The 22,100-nt window shown below is 45.6% G+C and overlaps 1 protein-coding gene across 3 annotated transcripts in view; it reads left to right on the forward strand.

Moving 5' to 3' along the window:
- The window catches only part of EXOC3L4 (exocyst complex component 3 like 4), a 38,771-nt gene extending 17,390 nt beyond the window's left edge, over positions 1–21,381 (forward strand). For all 3 annotated transcript variants that reach the window (XM_019550761.1, XM_019550760.1, XM_019550762.1), the window contains 6 exons: positions 897–992; positions 6,935–7,049; positions 10,392–10,514; positions 11,365–11,517; positions 14,055–14,176; positions 18,903–21,381. In XM_019550761.1, the coding sequence (XP_019406306.1) occupies positions 897–992; positions 6,935–7,049; positions 10,392–10,514; positions 11,365–11,517; positions 14,055–14,176; positions 18,903–19,065 (772 nt within the window). In that variant the 3' untranslated portion in view covers positions 19,066–21,381. The remainder of the gene's footprint in view (positions 1–896; positions 993–6,934; positions 7,050–10,391; positions 10,515–11,364; positions 11,518–14,054; positions 14,177–18,902) is intronic.
- Positions 21,382–22,100: the final 719 nt, after the last annotated feature.

The raw sequence follows: 22,100 nt of genomic DNA on the forward strand, positions 1-22,100 counted from the left end.
GTCCCCCGGAACAGCTGCGAGGCTTGGGGCGTGCTAAAGGGGAGGTTTGGAGGCACGCGTAGCCCTTCAGGCAGGGCACAGATATGCTCCCATTGGGGAGCAGAGACAGGAACAACGATACCGTTCACCAGGGAAACAGGCAGCCTCCATACTATATATATTAAACATCAAAGTCGTGGCAGGCGAGATTCTGAGGGTGCTACGTTCACCCTAACGTGACGGTGAGTGGCGCTAGGGAGTTTCACGGCCGCCCTTAGCGCCCGCTCCCTCACAATGGGGAATATTTGTCTCTTCCAATTCTCTGTATAAACTTGAATGTAAAATGGAGCCTATCACTAACTATCAGGATCCTCAAAGGTACAGAGATAAAAACGAATACTGATACCTCACACACCATGCTGACAATACACAGTGAAAAGCTAAGGGGTATTGCCTTGCTTATGTTTCATTTCTGGTATAAAATGAGCCCTGAGCTAAATCCCTTGCATGTTAGCTGAAGTAAGTACACATTATACTGCTCCAAAAGCCAGAAAAATGACTGGAGTATTTTGTGACGCTGCAGATTACTAGTTAATTTAATTGCCCACAGTTAAAGACTTCAACCTATGCCCTGTACAGATTTCTGGAAGCTGGGATCTGAGCCATGCTGATGACAAATGAGCACATTCCAGATAATACTGTACATTTGGCTATAATGTCTATGTATCTCATTCCCTGCCCCTATCCCCCAGTAAGACATACAAAAAATCTGTGCATATAGAAGAAACCACACAGGTCTGGCAATACATTTGCCTCGTCAAGTTCATGTACATGAAGCATTGTGTTGTCTAAGAGGACCTGTACACTGCTTTGCTTCAACTAACTGCAGCTAATTTCTGTTTTAATTCATGTTGCAGATTTGTAAGGGTTTTTCTGGAGTGGGACAAAGAGAAATCTTTTTCCTTGTTTCTGGTATATTTAGCAGCCTACATCAACAGTTTCCACGATCTGATGTAAGTCTGAAGTTCTCTTATAACAATTTTCGGGTTTGGGGAGGGAGGGTGGATTTTTGGTGGGTCTCAGAGTTAGAAAAGAAGGAATACGTTAAGGCCCAATAGAATCAATGACCCCAAATCAACCTGGGTATAAATGAAGTGAAAGAATGAAGTTACACCAACAGTGATTTGGTCCTCTGAGGATTGCATAACCGTGCCCATGGAATTTAGCTGATAAAAGCTCAGTTTGTCCTGAGGATGAGGATGGAGCAATAGAAAAAGATTTGCCATTGAGATCAAGGGCTTAGATGCAGGCCCAGCTCTGGTCTGTTCTTCCAAGCCACTTGCAGATCTCAAAGAATCATCTTTTCAGTTTAAAGCCTAACACTGTAAAATCAGCCCCTGCTGCTCCTTTTGACCTTAGGAGGGAAAAATATCTGGAGAATGCACTTCGCTTGCAAAGGGTGTGGGTTGTAGCCATGTTGGTCTAAGGACATAGGCAGACCAGGTTCTTTGGGTGAATCTGATATCTTTCATTAGATCAATCTTTTATTAGAAAAACATTTTTTTAAAAGCAAGCTTTCAGGTTTAAAAACCCTTTGTCAGTCTGAGGAAGTTTCAGCAGTTGGTGTGTGCTCTTCCTGGATGGGATGAAAAGTCCAGGAAGAGCACACACCAACTGCTGAAATGCCTTCAGCCTCACGCAGGGTTTTTAAACCTGAAAGCTTGCTTTTAAAAAAATGTTTTTCTAATAAAAGATTGATCTAATGAAAGATATCAGATTCACCTGAAGAACCTTGTCTGCCTTTTGTTTGCAAATAAACTCTCCATTTAATGGCCAGTATTGGTGACTTCAAGGGTTTTACGTATGTTAAAGACTGCATATCTAACGCTTGGCTTAAAAATGGCTTCTGGTTTGTGTCTGTTAGCTTGTCTAGCTGCCAAATCTACTTCCCTGCAGCAGGACTGAAATGCAGCCTATCTCCAAAAGGCCTGAGTTCAGGGTTCAGGAAGATGGACCCCTAGGTAGAGAACAATGCCTGCTGTGATCAGGGCTAGGGTGCAGAGGTGTTACACACCTCTTGCCTTGTGGCTACTCCTGCAGTCTGGCCAGAACAGCAGCTGCAGCCCTCCTTGGGGCACTGAGGGCAGTGGATCTCCATAAAAATAGATTTGCAGCCCTTTCCATGGCACTTCCCTGCCTTGCAGCACAGAGATGGTTCGAGGCATTCCTACACAGCCAGGCTGAAAACTCCACCTGACACACTTTTCATCCAATCTGTCTTGTGCAGGCAAAGGTTACAAGACCCTGGTTGGGGTCCTGTGAAAATATCATGCATGGCATTGTAAGTGTTGTGTCTATTCTTAGACAGTGCTCAAAATACTCTTAAATTCTACAGCCCAAGAGGTGAAGGGAAGACACGAGATGCATCAAACATACCAGGTGCGGTTCTGCCCACATGCTCCGCTGTACACTGGGAGCAGCTCTTATGATATCACCTGACTCACACTCAATTGTAAGTGAAGTCAGCATCAGACAGAGTTTCCAGTAAACTTTGCTGATACCAAGGGTATCAAGGATACCAAAGATAGAGGCAGCAAGCCAGATGTTGTCCAGGTCCTGGTGCTGCCTGTGCCAGGCTAGCCCCATATGCTAAATGAGGAGTATAGGCTTTTCACAGATGCTAGAGTCAGAAAGGACCTCAACAAACCATCAAGCCCAAACCCTGAAAGCTGGAGACTCTACTGACTGAGTTACCAGGCTATCACAGTCAACCCAAGTGGGAGCATGAACCCACAATCGCCAGCTCCAAAGGCTAATGCCTTATCCATCAGGCCACTGGGCCACTACGTTAGGCTACTGGCTTTGGTCTGATGCATGTTTCAGACAGCTCCTGGAGCCAGTCCAGGGCACACGCTGTCTGTGGCACTGCACCAAACTGGCCCTGCACACTGGATGCAGCACACAAAGCTGGTCTGTGAGCCTGATCCAGCCCACCAACTGCCCCAGCACCGCTCACCTGGGCCACAGGGGCTGATGAGTTTGACAGCCCTGCAGCTATGGTGATAACTTTTGATTCTGGATGTCATCACCATTGAGATTAACAACATGAGAATGCATTTTTGAACAGCAATATCATATCACATGCCAAGGCCGGGCCCTGTGAAATTGGGCCAAAAGACCTCTTGAGAAGATTTTAACATTTATAAAAATTCACTTGCAGTTCCCAGAGCAAATATAGGGATTTGTGTTCAGTGGATAAGTGGCAGTAATCTGTGGTATACTTATGTGCCGTTTCTCTAAATCTAGCTCATTTGCAAAGGGTTCATTGGTCCTGATCCCAACTCAGAAGCTCAGGGGAGACATAAAGCCTCTTTTTGGCTTGCAGTTTTGTCTCACTTGGGATCAGAAAAGGCCACTCACTGCAACTATTGATTGTGAGCAAAGGGGTAGGGAGGAGTGAGGACACCAAGCTCTGCCTTGATACTCACAGGGCAGGGCAGCTTGCTGGGTGCAAGGAGCACAGCTGCTCCATGAGGAGGGGCGAGGGAGCCTTCTGCTTACCCTATACCAAGTACAGAGCAGCAGGAATTGTAACCAAGTCCCGGGGTGATGCAACTGTGCATTGCCCCTCTGTGTAGAGGGGCCAGGGGTGACCCAAATGGGCTGGTGGCAGTTATGGGTGGGGATCATGAGCCCCCCAAAAAATTCATTTCTTCTATTTATAATCAAAACTGGAGGTCATTTGGGAATGGCTGCTTTGGAGGTTGCCCGACAGACATAAAGCAGTAACATCACAGTCCAGCCCGAAGTTAACTTCTGTGACCAGACTGCACTGGCACCAAAGAGCTAAGTGACCCTTGGCCGACTCTTCCCTTCCAGGTGTATGCCAAACCAAGCAAAAGTGTCCAGACCCCATCCTGCCTCCTTGTTCCAGCCCAGTTGTGCCACTGACAGGGATATCTGGCCCTATACGGTTCACTGTAGGCGTAAAGTTTTAAGTTGCCACAGCCACCGGTGCCCGTAGTGGATTTTTGTTGTTTCACAGTAAGCACTACCAACAGAAAGCCTCTAGATGGCACAGTATATCCAGGAATTAGTCACATGCCAGCCTCTAGCAAGCAGTATAAAGCCAATAAAACCTATTTGAAAGTCAGTCACATCAACACTCTCATTTCTAAGTACCAGCCATTAAAAAGGTTCTTTACATTTATCTGCTGAGGATTTCTTAAGGCAGTAAAACGAACCAGGGCCCTGATTCTGCAAACACACACCTGCTTCACTTTACGTAGGTGAATTGACTCCAGTGGGACTAATCAGACATCAAGTTAACCACATGCACTGATGTTTGCAGAATTGGGGTGCTGAGTTGTAAGAGGTGGGCAGATTAGATGGCATCTAAATGTACTTCAGTGACTTAAGTTTCCAGATGTTGATCACTGTGTAGAAATCAGTGGAAGTAGCAAAAGTCCAGTGTCTGTAAACACCACATCATTTATTTAGGTGCCTTTAAATACAGGTGTCCAGCTTTAGTCAATGATTATGTTATTGCACTGCTTTTGTCTGACAGACATATAAGCCAAACAATGCAGCTGGGAGCAGACCCAGACACAGGCATGGGTGAACTGGGCGGCCACCTGGGACCCAGACATAAAGAGGGCCTGAAAATGAAAAGAAAAACTTTACAACTGCAAAAAAAATTGTTAATATTGTGCATACATGGGACTGGCAATGTTATCAATTGAGAAAAAGTTATTTAAAGCGCTGCATGATTGCTCAGAGCTCCAGTATGAAACTGGAGACAGACCTGATGAAAGTCTCTGGATTAAGGTCAGTGGGAAGAATGACAAAGGCGATGCTGTGGTGGATGTGAGCTATACACCACCTGACCAGGAGGATGAGGTGGATGAGGCTTTCTTCATACCGCTAGCAGAAGTTTCCAGATCACAGCCGCTGGTTCTCATGGGGGACTTTATCACCCTGACGCTTGCTGGCAGGGCAACACAGCAGTGCGCAGGCAATTGAGGAAGTTCTCGGGGAGTGTTGGGGACAACTTCTTGGTGCAAGTGCTGGAGCGGCCAACTAGGGGCCGTGCTCTTCTTGACCTGCTGCTCACAAACTGGGAAGATCTGGTGGGGAATGTAGTAGTGGATGGCAACTTGGGCACCAGTGACCACAAGATGGTTGAGTTCAGGATCCTGAGGAAAGGAAGGAAGGAGACCACCCTCAGCAAGTTTTCAGATGACACCAAGCTGGGGGGAGTAGTAGATACTCTAGAGAGTAGAGTGAGGATGTAGAGAGACCTAGAGAAATTGGATGATTGGACCAAAAGAAATCTCATGACGTTCAAAGAGGACAAGTGCCAAGTCCCGCACTTAGGATGGAAGAGTCCCATGCACTGGTACAGGTTGGGGGCTGACTGGCTGGGTAGCAGCTCTGCAGGAAAGGATCTGGGGTTACAGTGGACAATAAGCTCAATCTCAGTCGACAGTGTGCCCTTGTTGCAAAAGAGTATACTGGGCTGCATTAGTAATGCATTGCCAGCAGATTGAGGGAAGTGATTATTCCCCTCTATCCAGCACTGGTGAGGCCACAACTGCAGTACGGTGTTCAGTTTTGGGCCCTCTGCTAAAGAAAGGATGTAGACAAATTAGAGGGAATCTAGCAGAGGGCAATGAAAATGGTGAAGGGGCTGAGGAACGTGAAATGAGGAGAGGCTGAAGGAAATGGGCTGATGTAGGCTGCAGTAGGCCTGCGCAAAGACGCTAGTATTCGCTTCAGATTCAGCCAATTTCAATTTGGTGATTTGAATTGCTGTCCCGAATCGATTCAGCTCAATCTGATTTAGAGATTCAGTTGCCGCCGAATCTTCAAATCTCCGAATCAGCCAAGCCCATCCCCCGCCCACTCTCCCAGCCTGGCACTGGCTGCCCTGCCTGGCCCGGCTCCGGGCATTTGGGGAAAAAAAGCCCAACTCACTCAGTGCCACCAGGCACGGGGGTGATCCCCAGTGCCCCCACTGCCCCACGCTGCGTGGGAGGCTCTGCATGAGCCTCCCAACCCCCGCCCCCTCAGGAAAATATGAGAAGGATCTTCTCAAACCCACAAGGCTTCTGGGTTGCTTGTAATTTCACCCAAATTTCCTAACCTTATTTCTCGTTGAATTCCCCCCTCCATCATATTAAATATTCCAAAGTTAACAGCTTGCATGTTTTCATCTTTGCTCCATTCACCCAATCCATCTTGTGCAGGAAGATGTTATATGTAGGAGATGCTACATATAATCAATAGTTGATTTGTACGTAAATGGTTTATAGATTTTCTCCTTCCCAAACCCCTTTACCTGTCTCTATGATCATAAAATCCTCAGAACTAGAAAGCTTACTTGGAAGGTGCTTTGCACATAGTGGGCCACACTGCAAATAAATATGAGATTATCAATCCTATTCATAACTCACTCATAATGCTGGGATTTGAATTTTCCTGTCTTAAGAAGATGCAGATGATCGATATCTTCATTAGAGCTCAAGCTCTAATTAGAGCTCAAGCTTTATAACCAATATAGTTTTTGAGAAGGAATTGTACTAGAAATTCACACCTTTCCTTTAGAAATCCCTGAGGGTATAAACAAACAGTCCAAATTATTGTATCAGTATGAACTGATACTGATACAAACTGTTACATCCACAAGCCTAGCAAAACTGTGGCAATGCTAACTCCACTTCTTACTCAGGTTTACAGTTAGAGTCACTGAGCTATCCTGTATTGCTTCAGGAGCATGGAGGTGAAACAGTGGCAGCGTAACAGCAGATGTGTGCTTCTTCCCTATTCAAACATTTAAAAAGTGCTTTTGTCCAAAGCCAGAGGTGTTAAACTCACTTGGCTACACTGTCCACAGAAAGGTAACTTTATGCAGATAAACATGAAACCATTGGTTCTCTCTCTCTCTGTCTCTTAGAACGGGCTTACAAACCAATTTTGCTGCCGACACTAAGGAACTGGAAAAGGTTCTGGCTGATGTGACAATGAATTTCAGAAAACGCTTTTTAAATAAATTAGAAGTGAAAACACAGGTAAGCTGACCCTCAGCACCCAGGCACTAGCAGTGTTCCCTGGCTGTAACTGAGCCTGGTAGCTGTGGATTTATTCTCATTTCTACAGTATGTACTTCATTTTGGGGAAGGCAATCTGTTGCTAATTTCAAAATGTGTTGTGCTTAATTTTGATTTAGAACTTTCTCAATTCCCCAATTTTCAAGGCTTTTGATTACAAGCATTGATACCATTTATTTTCAAGCAACAGTAGCAACAATGGGTATTGGGTGGCTTCAGGTATTCCAATTTCACCCCTGGCAAAGACCCAATAAAATCAGTGGTGTCACACCAGAGATGAATTTGGTTCTTTAACAAACAACCTATTTCTCAGAGTTTGTTTAGCTGTATTTATTTGCGTGTCTGCCATCGTGATGAATTACCAGCACCCACATGAAAAACTTATCACAGAAGATTAAACTTAGAAAAGAGTTTATTCTGTGAAAGGCACTGTTTTCAGAGGAAAACCTAGGGGGATATTTCATCAAGGAGACAGCAAAGTCCTCCTATCTTAGGTTTGCCCAGTAGATCTGCTGACAGCCTGAAATGACAAGTTGTTTACTTTGCTGAGTGGCTTTTCCACGTCCCCTAGACAGGCCTTTCCTCAAAGATGTAATGTGATAAATAGGCAATTAAGAGTATAAGGAGAGATACCACAGATGCTTTAGGGATTGTACTTGGATGCGAAAAGTGTATGCAGAGATCAGAAGGAAAAAAACTTCGTGGGGAAAAAATAAGGAGGAAGACTGAGATTTGATCTCCACATTATTGAAATACTTTTAGTGTGTTGGAAAGGAGTTTCTCTCTTTAGTTACAGAGAATAAACTACAGGACACAAGGGCTGCCAAGATGCAGCTTGGCAAGTGAAATAAAACCTTGAATAAAGCCTTTAGACAAAGCCCAGGTCCAACGCCCTCTAGAGCCAGTGAACATGGCACTGGTATCAGTAGGCTTTGAATGAGGCCTGTTATGGGTGATTAGGAAAGAACGAAGTTAAGAGACTTAAGCAAGTTTTTAAATCATTTAAAAATTATATATGATGATGTTGTTCAAAAAAAAAAAGAGTATTTGAGGCAGCACAACGCAGGATAGCATTCCAGATGGCTGGGAACGCAGAGGGAGGACTTCAACCGGAGTTACTTGGGGGGGAACTCACAAGGAGAGAGCTAGGACGAAACAGACTGGCAGACAAGTTGGGGGTGGGTATAAAGACAGTATTAAAGAGGAAGGAAATTTTGAACTTGACCCTCAAGAGAATCCCTACCGCGAGCCACAGGAGGTGTTTGAGTTAGGACAGTGCTCCTTGGTACAGCTGCGTGAATTCTGGAGAACTTATGAGATGATGAGAAAAACCCCTCAGTGGTTAAAGGGAGGAGAGGAGGGCAGGGGGGTGCATGTCAGGAGCATCCTATACCCTGGGCAGCATCGCAAGGGGGAGAAGGACCAGGCTGAATTTGTGGCTTAGCCCTTAGCATGAAGACAAGAAGGGAAGATCTGCAGGCAGATGTGCCGAGCCCAGATCAATGACAGAAGAGAATTTAAATGAAATCCCCAGGCAGCAGAGATAGCCATCTCACAGGAGAGATTTGCCCTACCATATCTTGAGTTCTTTCTGGATGACACCTGAGTACAGAGGCATGGGAAGTGAGTTTCTGGGTTAGCTTCCGGCATGCTGTGCTCTGCATAACGGATGACACCCTCAGATGGTGCAGATCAGTGAGGACAGTGCCGCCGTGTCAGCTGAGACCCTGGTATATTATGTGAAGAAGCAGCAGGCATCAGTGGGCTCTTACAGGGCTCAGTCAGCTGCTCTTACATGCCACTTAGGCTTCCTGTGATTAACATTTTAATTTGCCTCTTCATCCTGAAGCTTTCACCAGCTGATGCAAAGAGTTTTCATTCATCTAAAAAATTACAGTTAGGGAATTAAAGAAACCACAATGCAGGGAAATCCACCATCCATCCTTAATACCTTAGCCAAGTGAAGCATATGCCAAAACCAAGGCTCTGCTCTCCTTGACATTTAACAGTGGCTTCTCACTGATCCCCCTAGGAATCTGTGCTGCTACAAAGTACATGTCTCTGAGCAGTACTTGTGTATAACTCATAACCCAGATCTGCTTTCTTTGCATGCCCAAAGCCCTAGCTGACTTCTGTGAGAGCTTTGGGTTCATTGAATTAAGGGCTGGGCTCAGAAGGCTACACACCCAGGAGATTCTTTTCTCAGGGGACTTAGGAACCTAAGAGCAAATTTTAAAAAAGGTAACTCATGCTTACAGTCCTAAGTCTTGAACGTCTGTGGAGTTTAGGCTCTGAGGGCCAGGTATTTAGAGGTATTATTTAGGCACCTAAAGAAACAGCGAGGTGCCTACTGGGTCTACTGGGTTTGGAAAATTACCTAGCCTGTTATGTGGAACAGCAATTGGATAAAACGCCTGCATTTGTTGCATACATTCCCCCTCTTCAGTAAGTGACTTACCACAAGGCCTGAGAGTCACACTCACTTTTACTTCATCGCTCCAGCCCAATGATTCTTGGATTCTTTCCCACACAGTGGCCTGGCTTCAACAGGAGAGACGGTGAGTGCCCCTCCCTTCAACACTGTCCTCACAAGGCACTTTCTGGTGAGGTGGGAGCTAATCCCTCCAGCAGCTGTGAATGGAGTCTGGGCTCTCAAAGCCCAAGCGAATGTTCCTCACCACTGTGTAAAATGCTCCCGCTCTATGTAGGGCTTAGTCTGTGGGCACGTCTACACATGCATTACTGTAGCGTAACTACAGTGCGGTAAGTTTAGTACCTGTAATACTAAACAATCAGCGCTGTTGGACAGTAGTGCCAGCACACATTTTTACATGATGCTAATGCACAGCACACTAATTCTACTGCGCATTAGCACGGCTTTCACCATGACACGCTAATTAGTCTACTGTGCTTCTAGCATCTTGTGTAAACGTGCCCTGTTACATGTACTCTGAGATGCCAGTGGATCAGGAGAAAGAGGCAAAGGAATGCTTCAGTCATGGATTCAGGTGGGACTGCAACTGAGAAGCCTGCGGAGTGTAGACACCTCCACTGTTAGGTGACTGCTGACCAGTGGCTTTCAGGATCACAGGTTTGGGCTGAGAGGCTCAGTTCTGACTCCTAGTTTAAGTGCCTAAGTCATTTGATGGATCTGGCCCCGAAGTCACTTGGAAGAATGTTAGCCCGTATGCTCATGTGTAGTCTGAACAGTGCCCTGTACACCAAGCAGACACAGTAATTGTTGTTAAGCAATATTATGACTAAGTTTTAGTATTGTAATATTAGTGAATTGGTCTTTTCCAGCCACTATTTAAGAAAATTCTGACCAAAACCTGGGTATCAAGCAATGAAATTTTGAACTCAATACTGTCAACCACTGTCCAGTTCTCACAAGACTTAATCCATTTAAGGGAGCCTACCAACAAGGTATGTATTCCTTCCTTATGCAGTTGCCCTGCAGTTGCAGCAAAATGCCATGTACTCTCTTTCAGAATATAGACTGACTTTGAAATAGGAACTCTCATTTATGTGTGTGTGTGTGCATGCGCACGCACGCATGCATGCACAAGAGACAGAGAATGCAAAGATACATGTATATCTTTTTACGTCTGTACATAAAACTCGACATAAATAAGAATTGCTTATTTGAGAGTTTGCAAGGTCATTATCTTGCTTTGTTATGGAAATAAGTATCATATCCTTTCCTTTCTAAAATTTAAATAAGGGAATTGGTTTCATTAAAGAGGAGCCAAAAGCACTAGTTAATATTACTCTTTGAATGCAGTGATTACTTTAGCATGTTATACACTCCATATATATCTATACAATCGTGAAATTAGAGGGTAAGTAACAATAGCTCTAAATTTAAAATCTGCAGGCATCATCCAAACCTATTATTAACCAGTCCCAAATGTCCACATTTGCTACTGAAGAGCCAAATTACCAACATATAATCACGGACCATTTTGGAGTACAGACTGCTGGTAATTATACAGCTCCTCTTTCTTCCCTCTCTTAGCTTCTTGCCTCGATAGAAAGTGATGGAAGGGAACACAAGCCGTGTGTTTGTTTCAGAACCATCTGCGCACTGTGCTGAATGCTTTTCTTGAGTGCCACTCAGGATGGACTCCTAAGCCTGCAGTTTAGTATGCAACGATTAGCATGCTCAGCTTATGAGTCTCACCTGCCTCTTCGGTTATTGCCAGGGAATTAATGAGCTCCCTACCCTCAGACTCTCTCACGCTCCATTTTCCTGCTTTTTTTTTTTTTAAATCAGGATTTTCTGCGCGACGTTCACAGGTACTTGGTGAGAGAGTACATTGCACAGGCCATCAAACCAAGAAGAAAAATGAAACGCTCCCGGCGGCAGGACGTGAGCAAAAAAATGAAAGAAGAAGCCACAGTTATAACAGAGACACTCAGTGAGCTGGTAGGTGGATTGTCTCATTGCCTCATTAAGCACTTTCCCTCCAGCTGGTGGTATCATGGTGCCTTGATGTAAGAAACTACAGAACACAGGGGAAAGCTTTAGGGGTCTTGTTCATTGGGCCTATGTTTACAATAGGGAAAAATTCTTAAAATCCATCAGTACGGGCAGTCCTCGACTTACAGCATTTCGAGTTACAACGTTTTGCACATACAACTTTTATAAATTGACAGCCTGTTTCAACTTTACAATGCCAGTTTTGACTTACAACGCTTGATCTGACGCAATGCCATGCCAGCGAACGAGTTCACTGCATCGCTCATCTCCCTGGAGAACATCTGTCCAAACTTCCTTGGACACTTCCTTTAAGAAAGCAGACAAGACTCCAGAAAAACCTGCAGCCAAGACTCCTGAGAAGACTCCAGCCAAGAACCCTTCAAAAAGTCTAACCAAGAGCCTTTCAAAAAGTCCAGCAAAGTCACCTCAAAGAAGTCCTTCCAAATCAATATGATTGCTATTTACAATATAAACATATTAATGTAGCTGTATTACTCATCTATAATTGATCGAGTACAAAATTCTGGGGTATTTTTGGTGAAAATAGGGTATCAGGCCTTGTTCAGGAACCAATCCCCCTTTTTATAACATTGTTTCTTATGAGAAAATTGATTCCGAGTTACAACATTTCAACTTAAGATGCAGTTTTCAGGAATCAATTGTGTCGTAAGTCCGAGGACTGTCTGTATTGCAATCACTAGTTCAGCTCAGCCAGTAGCTCTAGTGGTCACTGGTGGCTGTTGCCAAGGCTCAGTAGCCAAGGCTCTGGTGGTCACTGGTTGCTGTTGTTTTTATTTCTGTTACTGGAGTGCTTAGGTTCTGCCATTATGGACTAATGACCCATTGTGCTAGGTGCTGTACAAACACAGAACTAAAACATTCCCTGTTCTAGAGAACTTGCAATGTAAGCACAAGACAAGAGATGATGGAGCGGCACAGAGACACAGGAGAACACAAGGAAATAATGGGACAGGATTGGTCAGCAGGACAGACTGTAGCCACAGCCCATCACCCTCCTAACCACTGTCAAGCTTTCTATTAGCCACGTGGCAAAGGAGAGTTTTAATGAGGGCTCTGAAGGAAGATGATGAAAGTAGCTTTGTGGAGACTTGCAGGGATTTCCTCCAACTTAGGAAGGGTGGCAATTCAAGTGCTCCTATCAGTGCTGCAGCTGATGGAGATAAAGCAGGGGTAGCAGTGGTGAGACCCAGTAGAAAAAATACTCTGGTAGGAAGAAGGCCAGGGGAGTCAGAAACTGGGGCCTTGCTAGGTGACCCTTCAGTCTTGGGGAGGTGAGAAGGAATTGATAGCTGACTGTCCCCTTCATGAATAATGAATACCAGGGCTAGGATTTTCAGACAAAGTGATTTAGGTGTCTAACTTGTTTTGGATCTTTGGCAAATCCAAGTCTTGATCATTAACAAACCAAAATTAGTGGCTATTTGATAGGTGAACCAGAGGAGATCCCATAGGGACCTGGGGGGGTGGGGGTTGTATATAATGTACACTCCGATTTTAAACAGATGATTTAGGTGAAAAAGGTGCAAGTTATATATGAGAAATATGGTTTTTGTTATATTAAAGTTGTGCCACCAGTGCCATTGAAGTTGTGCCACTTGTACAATTAGAGGATTGCAGAGCTAGGTCCCTACTTAGTTACACAAGGGAGATCTCAGCAGCATGTGAATGGCTTTCCTTTCTACCCTAGTGCCTCCTACATTCTTTACCATTCTGCACAAGACTCCTGCAGGCAGATGCTTACTGGGCAAACTAGTCACTTCACAAGCCAGCGAAACCCACCAGTGCTCCATTGAAAAATTAAAATGTTAAGGTTAACTCATCTTTCATTTCCCTGATTCACTGCTGACCCTTTCCTGTGGTGATGCCATAAAGTGGAGATGTGCTATTACTCCAGTGTACCCCATCCCTTGCCAGGTATTTCTGCATATGTGAGGAGGGTGCCCAGCCTAGTGGCTAGAAAAGGAGACTCAAGTCAGAGTCGCCTGTTGGCCATGGATTCATTCCAGCGCCTGGAGCAAGCTATGACTGCCTTTCCTTATTATTTCATAGACATTAGGGCTGAAAGGGACCTCACAAGATCATCAGGTCCAACCTCCTGTCCAAGGGGCAGGAAGTCAGCAGGGGTCAAATGATCCCAGCAAGATAAGCATCCAAATGTTTTTTGAAAGTATCCAGAGTAGGTGCTTGCACCACCTCCAGGGGGAGTCTATTCCAGGCCCTGGGGACTAGGACAGTAAAGAAGTTTTTCCTTATGTCCAGCCTAAAATGGTCTTCCAGGAGTTTTATAAAATAAGAATGATAAGGCAAACCTTTTGCTAAGTACTTGATACTCAGTATACAGAAATGACGTCCGTTTTACTGTGTCAAACGGATGTTGATGAAAATGTACTTTCTAGGTGTTGCTGCTTCTCATTAAAATCCAGTGTGTAGGCAGTCATCATCATCTAGTTTCTTATTCCTAGGGCTCCGATTCTGATGAGATTTCTCTTGCCATATCTGTCATTGCTGATATCATTTCTGAGAGGAAAAAAGAAAAAATCCAGGCACACCTGGAGTTAATGCGTCAGCGCCATCGAGATTTGAGGTATGTAGAGCTCATATTAGAGGATTTCTCACTGCAAAGTGCTGCGAGCAGAAAAACAAATCACATTTCTTACCTCTGCACGTATTTGTACAAATCTTTTTACTGGTTGGTAACAGAGGACCAAATAAAACTTAAGATATGTAGGTTTCACTTCCCGTCCCTTTCCATTTTACCCTATTTCAGGGGTGTCAAATATACGGCCCATGGGCCAGATTTAACTGCTCTCTTGGTTGCCCTCCATTTCTTGTGGTTTCAAAATTGCACTTGCAATTTTGGAAATTGTTTTTTAAAAATGCTTTTCATCTATAAGTGGACAACTGAGTAAAAGAGGGCTTCTTCCTCTTCAACACATCTCTCCACAAAGTCCACCTATGTAGGCAATCCACTGAGAACAAGAGTACAGATTCTTCCAGGACAACACTGAAGTTTATCATTTAATTTACCTGCTAGATTTCACATGGCTGGCTTACTAGAAAAATACATACACCAACAGATCAAATACTGCTGAAACATTTGTATGGAGCCAGGACCCAGCGGTAGCAATCATATGACTGCTTCTCAAGGGCCCCAGAATTTGACAGAATTTAGGCTTTTGCTTTAAATGGTACAGCCTCCAAAGATGACTAGGGGACTGTCTGATAACAATCCAGTCCTCAGTAATTACTATAGTTAAGCAACAGATTACACCTTGATATATATATTTATTCTGGTCTTTAGAGGCATCCCTATGCAATCTAGTTTATAAGCAAGGTATGAGTCCATGTCCGTAGTCACTTTTGTAACCTATCCATTGATCTTTCCATTACTAGATAAGAAGTCTGCTCCATATCTAGGTTACTTTCACTCTAAATAGAATGGTTATTGTGTTATATGAGTACAAAAAAGAGTAGAGTTTAGTGACATCTGTATATTCACCAAACAATGAAGCTTTAAACACAGACATTTCAAAAATTGTTTTAAAACCAGCTGCAGTGGTTTGCACTGTTGGGTGGGGTTACAACCAGGCCTTATCTGGCCAGTGATTCATTTAAACAGAAATTTTACAGCTTGTTCATAGCCCAGAAGTAGCATACGGTGTGTAGGGTGCCTATAGATGTGCACCCTACACACTCCACATTCTAATTCAAATGCCTCAGCATTGCCTCACTGTCACATGTATTAAGCCCCCATGTGTTTCAAAATGGCTGCAGGGGTGCTTTATCTAAACCTTGTCAAATGAGCTTTAAATAAAGTATCCTGCAGCCATTTTGAAATGTGCAAGGGATTAATAAATGGGATAGTTTATTAACGTGATAGGGAACTATTTTAATTAGAGCAGCTGTTCAAGGCACCACTTTAAGTACAACAGCCCCTCCCCCACTTTTGTCCCTGAGCATGTATCTAGGAAGCCATTAGGCACCTTCACATGTGCTGCATGGGCTGGTGGAGTGGGCATGCTTTATTTAGAGCCGCTCCAAGAGCTGCTCTAATTAAAGCACCCACAGTGTCTTGTGTATCAGCATCCCCACACTTCAAAATGGCAGTGAGAGCGCTTTAACTAAAGCTCATTCTACAAGCTTTAATTCAAGCGTCCCTGCCACCATTTTAAAGTGCAAGCATACTGATACACAAGTTAATTGAGTTTGCTCCAATGTGTTGTAATTACAGCACATTGGAGCACCATCCCCACATGTGTACGGGCACTAGGGCTGTGCGAAACAGTACCGTTCCGTTTCGAGTTTCATTTTGACGGGACAGTGTTTCATTCTGAGTTCTGTTTCATTTCAAAAGCACTGTTGCATTTTGTTTAATCAAAACTGTTTCACTGTTTTGAGACTGTTTTGATGTTTCACCCATAGGCTATAACGGGGAAACATGGAAATGCCTAAAACTTTGACATTTCCTGCCTGATTCGGATGAATCTTGCCAGGGACAACAGGGCAGACCCTACAATGAGAGACTGCGGGACCTGAACCTGTTCAGCCTTCACAAGAGAAGGCTGAGGGGGGACCTGGTGACCGTCTATAAACTCACTAGTGGGGACCAGAAGGGTTTGGGAGAGACCTGGTTTCCCCGAGCGCCCCCTGGCATGACAAGGAACAACGGCCACAAGTTGTTGGAGAGGAGGTTTAGATGAGACATCCGCAAGAACTACTTTACAGTCAGGGCGGCTAGGAGCTGGAACCAACTTCCAAGGGAAGTGGTGCTGGCTCCTACCCTGGGGGGCTTTAAGAGGAGGCTTGATGCCCCTGACTGGAGTCATTTGAGCCCAGTTTTTTCTCCTGCCCAAGGCAGGGGGTCAGACTTGAAGATCTACAAGATCCCTTCTGATCTGATTTCCATGATTCTATGGGATGGTAGCCCCTTCTGAGGGCATAAAGCCTGCCAAGTTTCAAGGACACAGGTGTAGAGATTTCTCGGAAATGGCACCTCAAGGTGTTGACAAGCAAAACCCATGTCGCTTGCCAGCAGACTCCTGTCATCTGGCCCACAGATCTGGAGGCCTGCACCCCCGAGAGGGCTGCAGGGCAGTGTCGGACTCCTGGGAGTGCAGGACCATGGATCTCCGTGCCAGATGACAGAAGGCTGCTGCTGCCGCCACCTGGGACTGGTGCTGGGTGCAGCTCACTCCCAGCACTGGGAAGATTGGTGCTGCTGCTGGCCCAAGGCAGCAGCGGTAGCCTCCTGTCATCCAGTGCACAGATCAGGGGCCTACAGCCCACAGGAGGAGTCTGGCACAGCCCTGCAGGCCTCCTGGGATGTCGCTGCTGGCTGGGGCCAGTGGCAGCACCAGTCTTCCCAGTGCTGGGCATGGGCTGTACCCAGCGCTGGTCCCAGGCGGCAGCACCAGTCTCCTGTCATCTGGCATGCAGATTGGGGAACTGCCTGCACCCCTGAGAGGGCTGCAGGGCTGTGCCAGACTCCTCCAGGGGGTGTGGGCCCCTAATCTGCACACCAGATGACAGCAGTCTCCGCAGCACTTGGCACAGGCTGCACCCAGCACTGGTCCCAGCTGGTAGCAGCAGTCTCCTGTCATCCGCAGCACATATTGGGGGTCCACCTGCATCCCCGGGAAGGCTGTAGGGCTGTGCCAGATTCCTCCTGGGGGGTGGGGGCCCCCAGTCTGCGTGCTGGATGACTGGAGGCTGGTGCTGCCACCTGGGAATGACGATGGATGCAGCCCGCATCCAGCACCAGGCAGATCCAGGGGCCCGCACCCCCAGGAGGGCTGCAGGGCTGTGCCAGACTCCTCTTGGGAGGTGCGGCCCCTGGATCTGCACGCTGAATGACAGGAGGCTGCCGCTGCCAGCTGGGACCAGCGCTGAAGCCAAGTAAGACCGGCTTCTAAATTCAAAACATTTAAAAACTTTTAAAACATTTTGAGTGGCCTTGCTTCATTTTGAAGACTTTTGTTGAGTTTTGATTTTGCTGTTTCAAGCTTAAAATGCATCAAAACAACTTCAAAACAAAACACCCGATGAAATCTCGCATACCGCTAACAAGCACCCATTGAGACCAGCAACTCAAAAGCCAATCTCAGAAAAACCCTGAGGCCCAAAAAGAGGCAATTTCCATAGTTTTTACCCAAACTACAAATAGACTGTTAGGGTCATCAGCTCAGTTTGCATTCTAGCCATACTGGGCACAACTACATGTGCCCCTAAGGCGCCATTGTTAATGAACTGTCATTTAGACGGTGCAGTAACAGTCCCTACTGTGCCATGCATGCTGTGCATGGTTATTTTTAGGCACTATATTGCTGTAGCAATGCTTTATAACAGAGGAGCACATGGCTACAGAGACCTAGCTGCAGCATCACAGTTCTTGCTCATGGATGCTACATCGCCATAGCACATTGCTATGGTGATGTAGTGTCACGTGTAGATGCACCCATTGAGTAGCATAATTTCTTGAAATAAGTTTTGAAAACCAGGCAGAGCCTACTGGACCTTTATTGTTTTTTGTCATGCCTCAGGTCATTCTTTTCCTGGGGTGGTAAGAGTCCCAGAAGGGTTTTTATATTCATATGCACACACAGCCCTGGAACAGTGCCCATTACTTGTGTTTTGTCTACTAGCTGAAATCTAATTACTGCCAGTTAACTTCCTGAGCATTAATGCTGACATTATTTATCGACTGTTAAATATAAAAGGCCTTCTGTTTCTCAGGAAAGCTTGATGAGAGGCTGAAAGTTTCACATTTTAACATCTAAAAGCATCAAGAAGGAGATTTTCACAAGCACAAAGAGCTGTCAGGTGCCCCTCTCTCACTGACATGTTGAACTTGTCTCTATACTTCTGAAAGTCTTCGAGCCCTGTCCTGCTAGCCTTACTCATGATGTAGGTAGCAGAAGGCAAAGGCACCCCCACAGAATAAGACAGCAGTACTAACAGAGTGGCAGTCTGCCTCCAGACTACCCCTGTCCAGCAGCCTGACCCTACAGGTCTCGCATAGGCCGAACTCCCAGTTGACTGGGAAAAGTCCCTTCTGGACACCTCCAGCTGCCCATATTAAAGATCCTTATCCTTATTCTATGCAGTGTCACCGAAACACCATTGTCCTAGAGTGTTCAGTCCCCCAGGCCCTTCTGCAATGCTCTTGGGATGATTAGCAAAGATCACCAAAGGAGGGATGGAAACCAGCCCAGATATTTCAACTTGCCTTTCCTTAATGCACAGCATTGTTGTTACTTGGTTTCTTACAAGGTTTTCACTCGCCAAGAATGATTTTGTTTTGTTTTTCACAGGAACGAACATATTATAGCTATTCTCTCCCTCCGAGGATTTGGGAAGAAGACAAGAGAGAGCATTATTCGGCATCTGGGCAACCTCAAAGAAGATGCAGAAATCGAAACAGATGAGGCACTCTTTGCTGAGATTGAGCCTCCAGCTATTGTCAGCTGTTTTTAAAGACCAGCTAACCTACAGAAATCCCCTTCACCAATTCCTTCCAGTGCTTAACATTCCTAAAGTAACTCCTGCTCCTAACTGCCCCTCCAGTGCAACATTTTATTTCAGGTGCACAACTGGACTCTCTCACCCAGAAAGCAAACACAATGGAGGAGCCAATAAATAGGGACTACACAGAAAGGATCTCCAAGAAAGGTCTATACCCTGTCTAAAAGGACATCTCAGGCTGCATACTTGGGTCTGATCATTGGAAGGCTGCTCTCTTTATTGTACTGCTGATAGTTATGCTTTCCTGTTTGTGCATTTGTTCAAAGGATCTGAGAGGGCATGACAGATTCACTGAGGTTGGGCTAAGGTTTGGACTATATGCCTGTAGAGACACCCAAGAGAAAACAAGCCCCCAACCCCACTCTAGAGCTGTGCCCAGTGCTGCCCTCACATCAACAAGTGAGCAGGCAGGGCTGAACCTTGCCTCCATGCCCTCCCTTACGGACCAAACCCTGCAGCAGAGTTGACATGCCGGGGAGTGGCGTCATTAGCCTCTGCTCTAAAACTAAGCTGCAAATGCTTCCATGGCAAGAAGGACCCCAGGAGTGAAACGGACTTCAGCAGATTTCAACCATGGGTTCCCTTGGGCATGGCCCGCCATTTGTACAGAGACCCAAGTCCTGTACTCTGTGGGAGGAAGCCTGACGAAAACCAGAGTTCCCCACTGCTGGAAGTGTGCAGGTGCTCTTCATCCCTTGGGCACAGCTGAGTAAGATGAGATGGGAATGCTCAGGGCTGGACGTATGGAGACATGAGTGGGGCTAATGGATTCAGCACACCTTGCACCCAGAGGTGGCTTTCATCTACATCTGATCAGAAGGAATTCACCCACCACCCTGGAGACTGTAGCCCTACAGAGTTGTCTAGAAGCAATGTAAAAACTGGAAGACCTGAGTAGTGAGCCATAGGAGTGGGCTCTTTGACTCTCAGACTGCACTCTCAATCAAGATTTAGCCCAGATGTCTCTCATGGAAAAGCTGTAAGAGCCTAGCAATATCAGAGCAGAAGGCAGGAGTTCTTGTCATGTTCCCTCAGCCCTTGCTCTTCCTGGAAACTCCTTTTAATGAGGCTATTATGATCTGACACTGATGTTACAAATGCAAGTGTGAGGCAGACACCAGCAGCAGCCTGGCCCAGATCCTTCGCTGATGTACATCAATGTAACTCCATCGACTTAAATGGAACGGTACTGTTGCCAGTGACTCTCAACCGAGGTGCTGCAGCACCCTTCTGTGCCTTGAGATCCTTTCAGGGTGCTTGCGGGGGGGGAAGGGGCACGTAGTACTGCTAGGTGTGCAGACGTGATTCACATGATAAACCCAGAGATTTCAAATAGCTAATCCACTGGGTTAAAACCATCCTGACCTGTTGCGCACTGAGTTCTTTGCAACAGAAAAATTGTTCTGTTATCTTCTGTAATCAAAAAAACAAGTGAAAAATAAGAGTTGGCACTTTCCAGAGAGTGCCTTGGGTCTATCATGAGGTGCCTCAAATCTAAAAAGGTTGAGAACCAATGGTTTATGCAAACTGAGGATCCAGTCCATTACATCCAGACTTTAAACAAACGATACATCTGCTATAGCTGCTGTACAGACGTTATTCCATACCATCTGAGTCCTAAGAACCTGTAACAGGTTTCCCTCTCCAGCAGCATCTAGTGGCCTATGAGAGGAACCCTTGAAGTCCCTTAATACTTCACTTCTGTATTTTTGTCTTGGATTCTGCCTTTACCTACCACCTGGCACATCTTGATGTAAATATTGTATGGATGTTCTTACAAGCAGGAGACTTCCTATTGTACTTCTATGTTAGGGTTCTCAGCCACCATGGGCTTTTCCCCCCATCTTTCTCTAGTTAAGCCTACCAGCCAAAACCCACCAGGTGCTTAACACTCTCTGGGCCTGTGGCTCTCTGTGCTCATTATGGCACCAGGTCTTCTAGCCCCCTTCCATGCTGTGCCCCTGGGTACCAAGTTGTTGGGTCTTCTGCTTCCTCAGGCTTGGCCCCTTTCTTATAGCCCAGACTACTAGCCAAGATCCACCCACTGGAACGTGGCTTTGAAGTCCTGCAGCCAGCTCTGGGCCACTGACCCTATACAGCTGCAGCCACTAGTGCACTGGGCCCTTTGTATGACTGCACCCTAAGGTGCTAATGAGGTCTCCTCCTCCCCTACAGCCTCAACCACAAACCACCAGTTTACCAGTCAGTCACAAGCAGTAAGCCCATGGGCTATAACCAAAAAATAAAGTTAAGGAAGGCAGTATGCCAGTTCATGTTTTTCCATGGCTCTGTACTTCTGCTTCCCACCATCTGCTATGCTTCTTCCTCTGTGGCTGCCGCAGCTTCTTGGGGAGTCATCAAGAGTTCACCCCTTCTGCTGCCAAGACCCCATTTGCCAGCTCAGCCCAGGGTTTTTATAGTTCTGGCCTGCCCCCTTCCGGTCACCTGCCTAGCTGCAAGGCGCAGCTTTTAACCCCTACCCCTACCCTGCCAGCAGGCTGTGCCCAGAAAGTTCTGGTGTTAAAGGGACCGGCCTGCTTTTTGGTAACAGGACTAGGATTCCCTGTTACAGAGCTCCATATATTGAAAAAGACTTCAGGGATATTTTTCAGGATTTAGCCATTAGCATGATGTATGTGGAGGTGGCATTGCCTCAATCATTAATTTTGTAGTTACTGAGTTTTTAAGTTTGAAGTAAAACTGTGATAAGCCTTAGTTCATTTTTTATCCATGTTTCCACCTAGATACAGTGAAGTACCTGAAAGCAGTGGGTATTAATAAAAGGCTAAAGGCACTGCACATGCAGAGCAGACAAGAAATAAGTATACCTTCTTATCTAAGTCATTAGACACCAGAACAACTCAGAAAGAGATGTGGTAAATTCTCCATCATGTGAAATCTTGGAAACCAAGACTGGGTTCCTAAGGACATGCTGTAGTTCAATAACCATATGTGCATATATTTCAGGAATCTGATGAGTGCCATTT

Source organism: Crocodylus porosus, unplaced genomic scaffold, assembly GCF_001723895.1.
Source record: "Crocodylus porosus isolate Cpor-Errol unplaced genomic scaffold, CroPor_comp1, whole genome shotgun sequence".
In the NCBI taxonomy this organism is placed as follows: Eukaryota; Metazoa; Chordata; order Crocodylia; family Crocodylidae; genus Crocodylus; species Crocodylus porosus.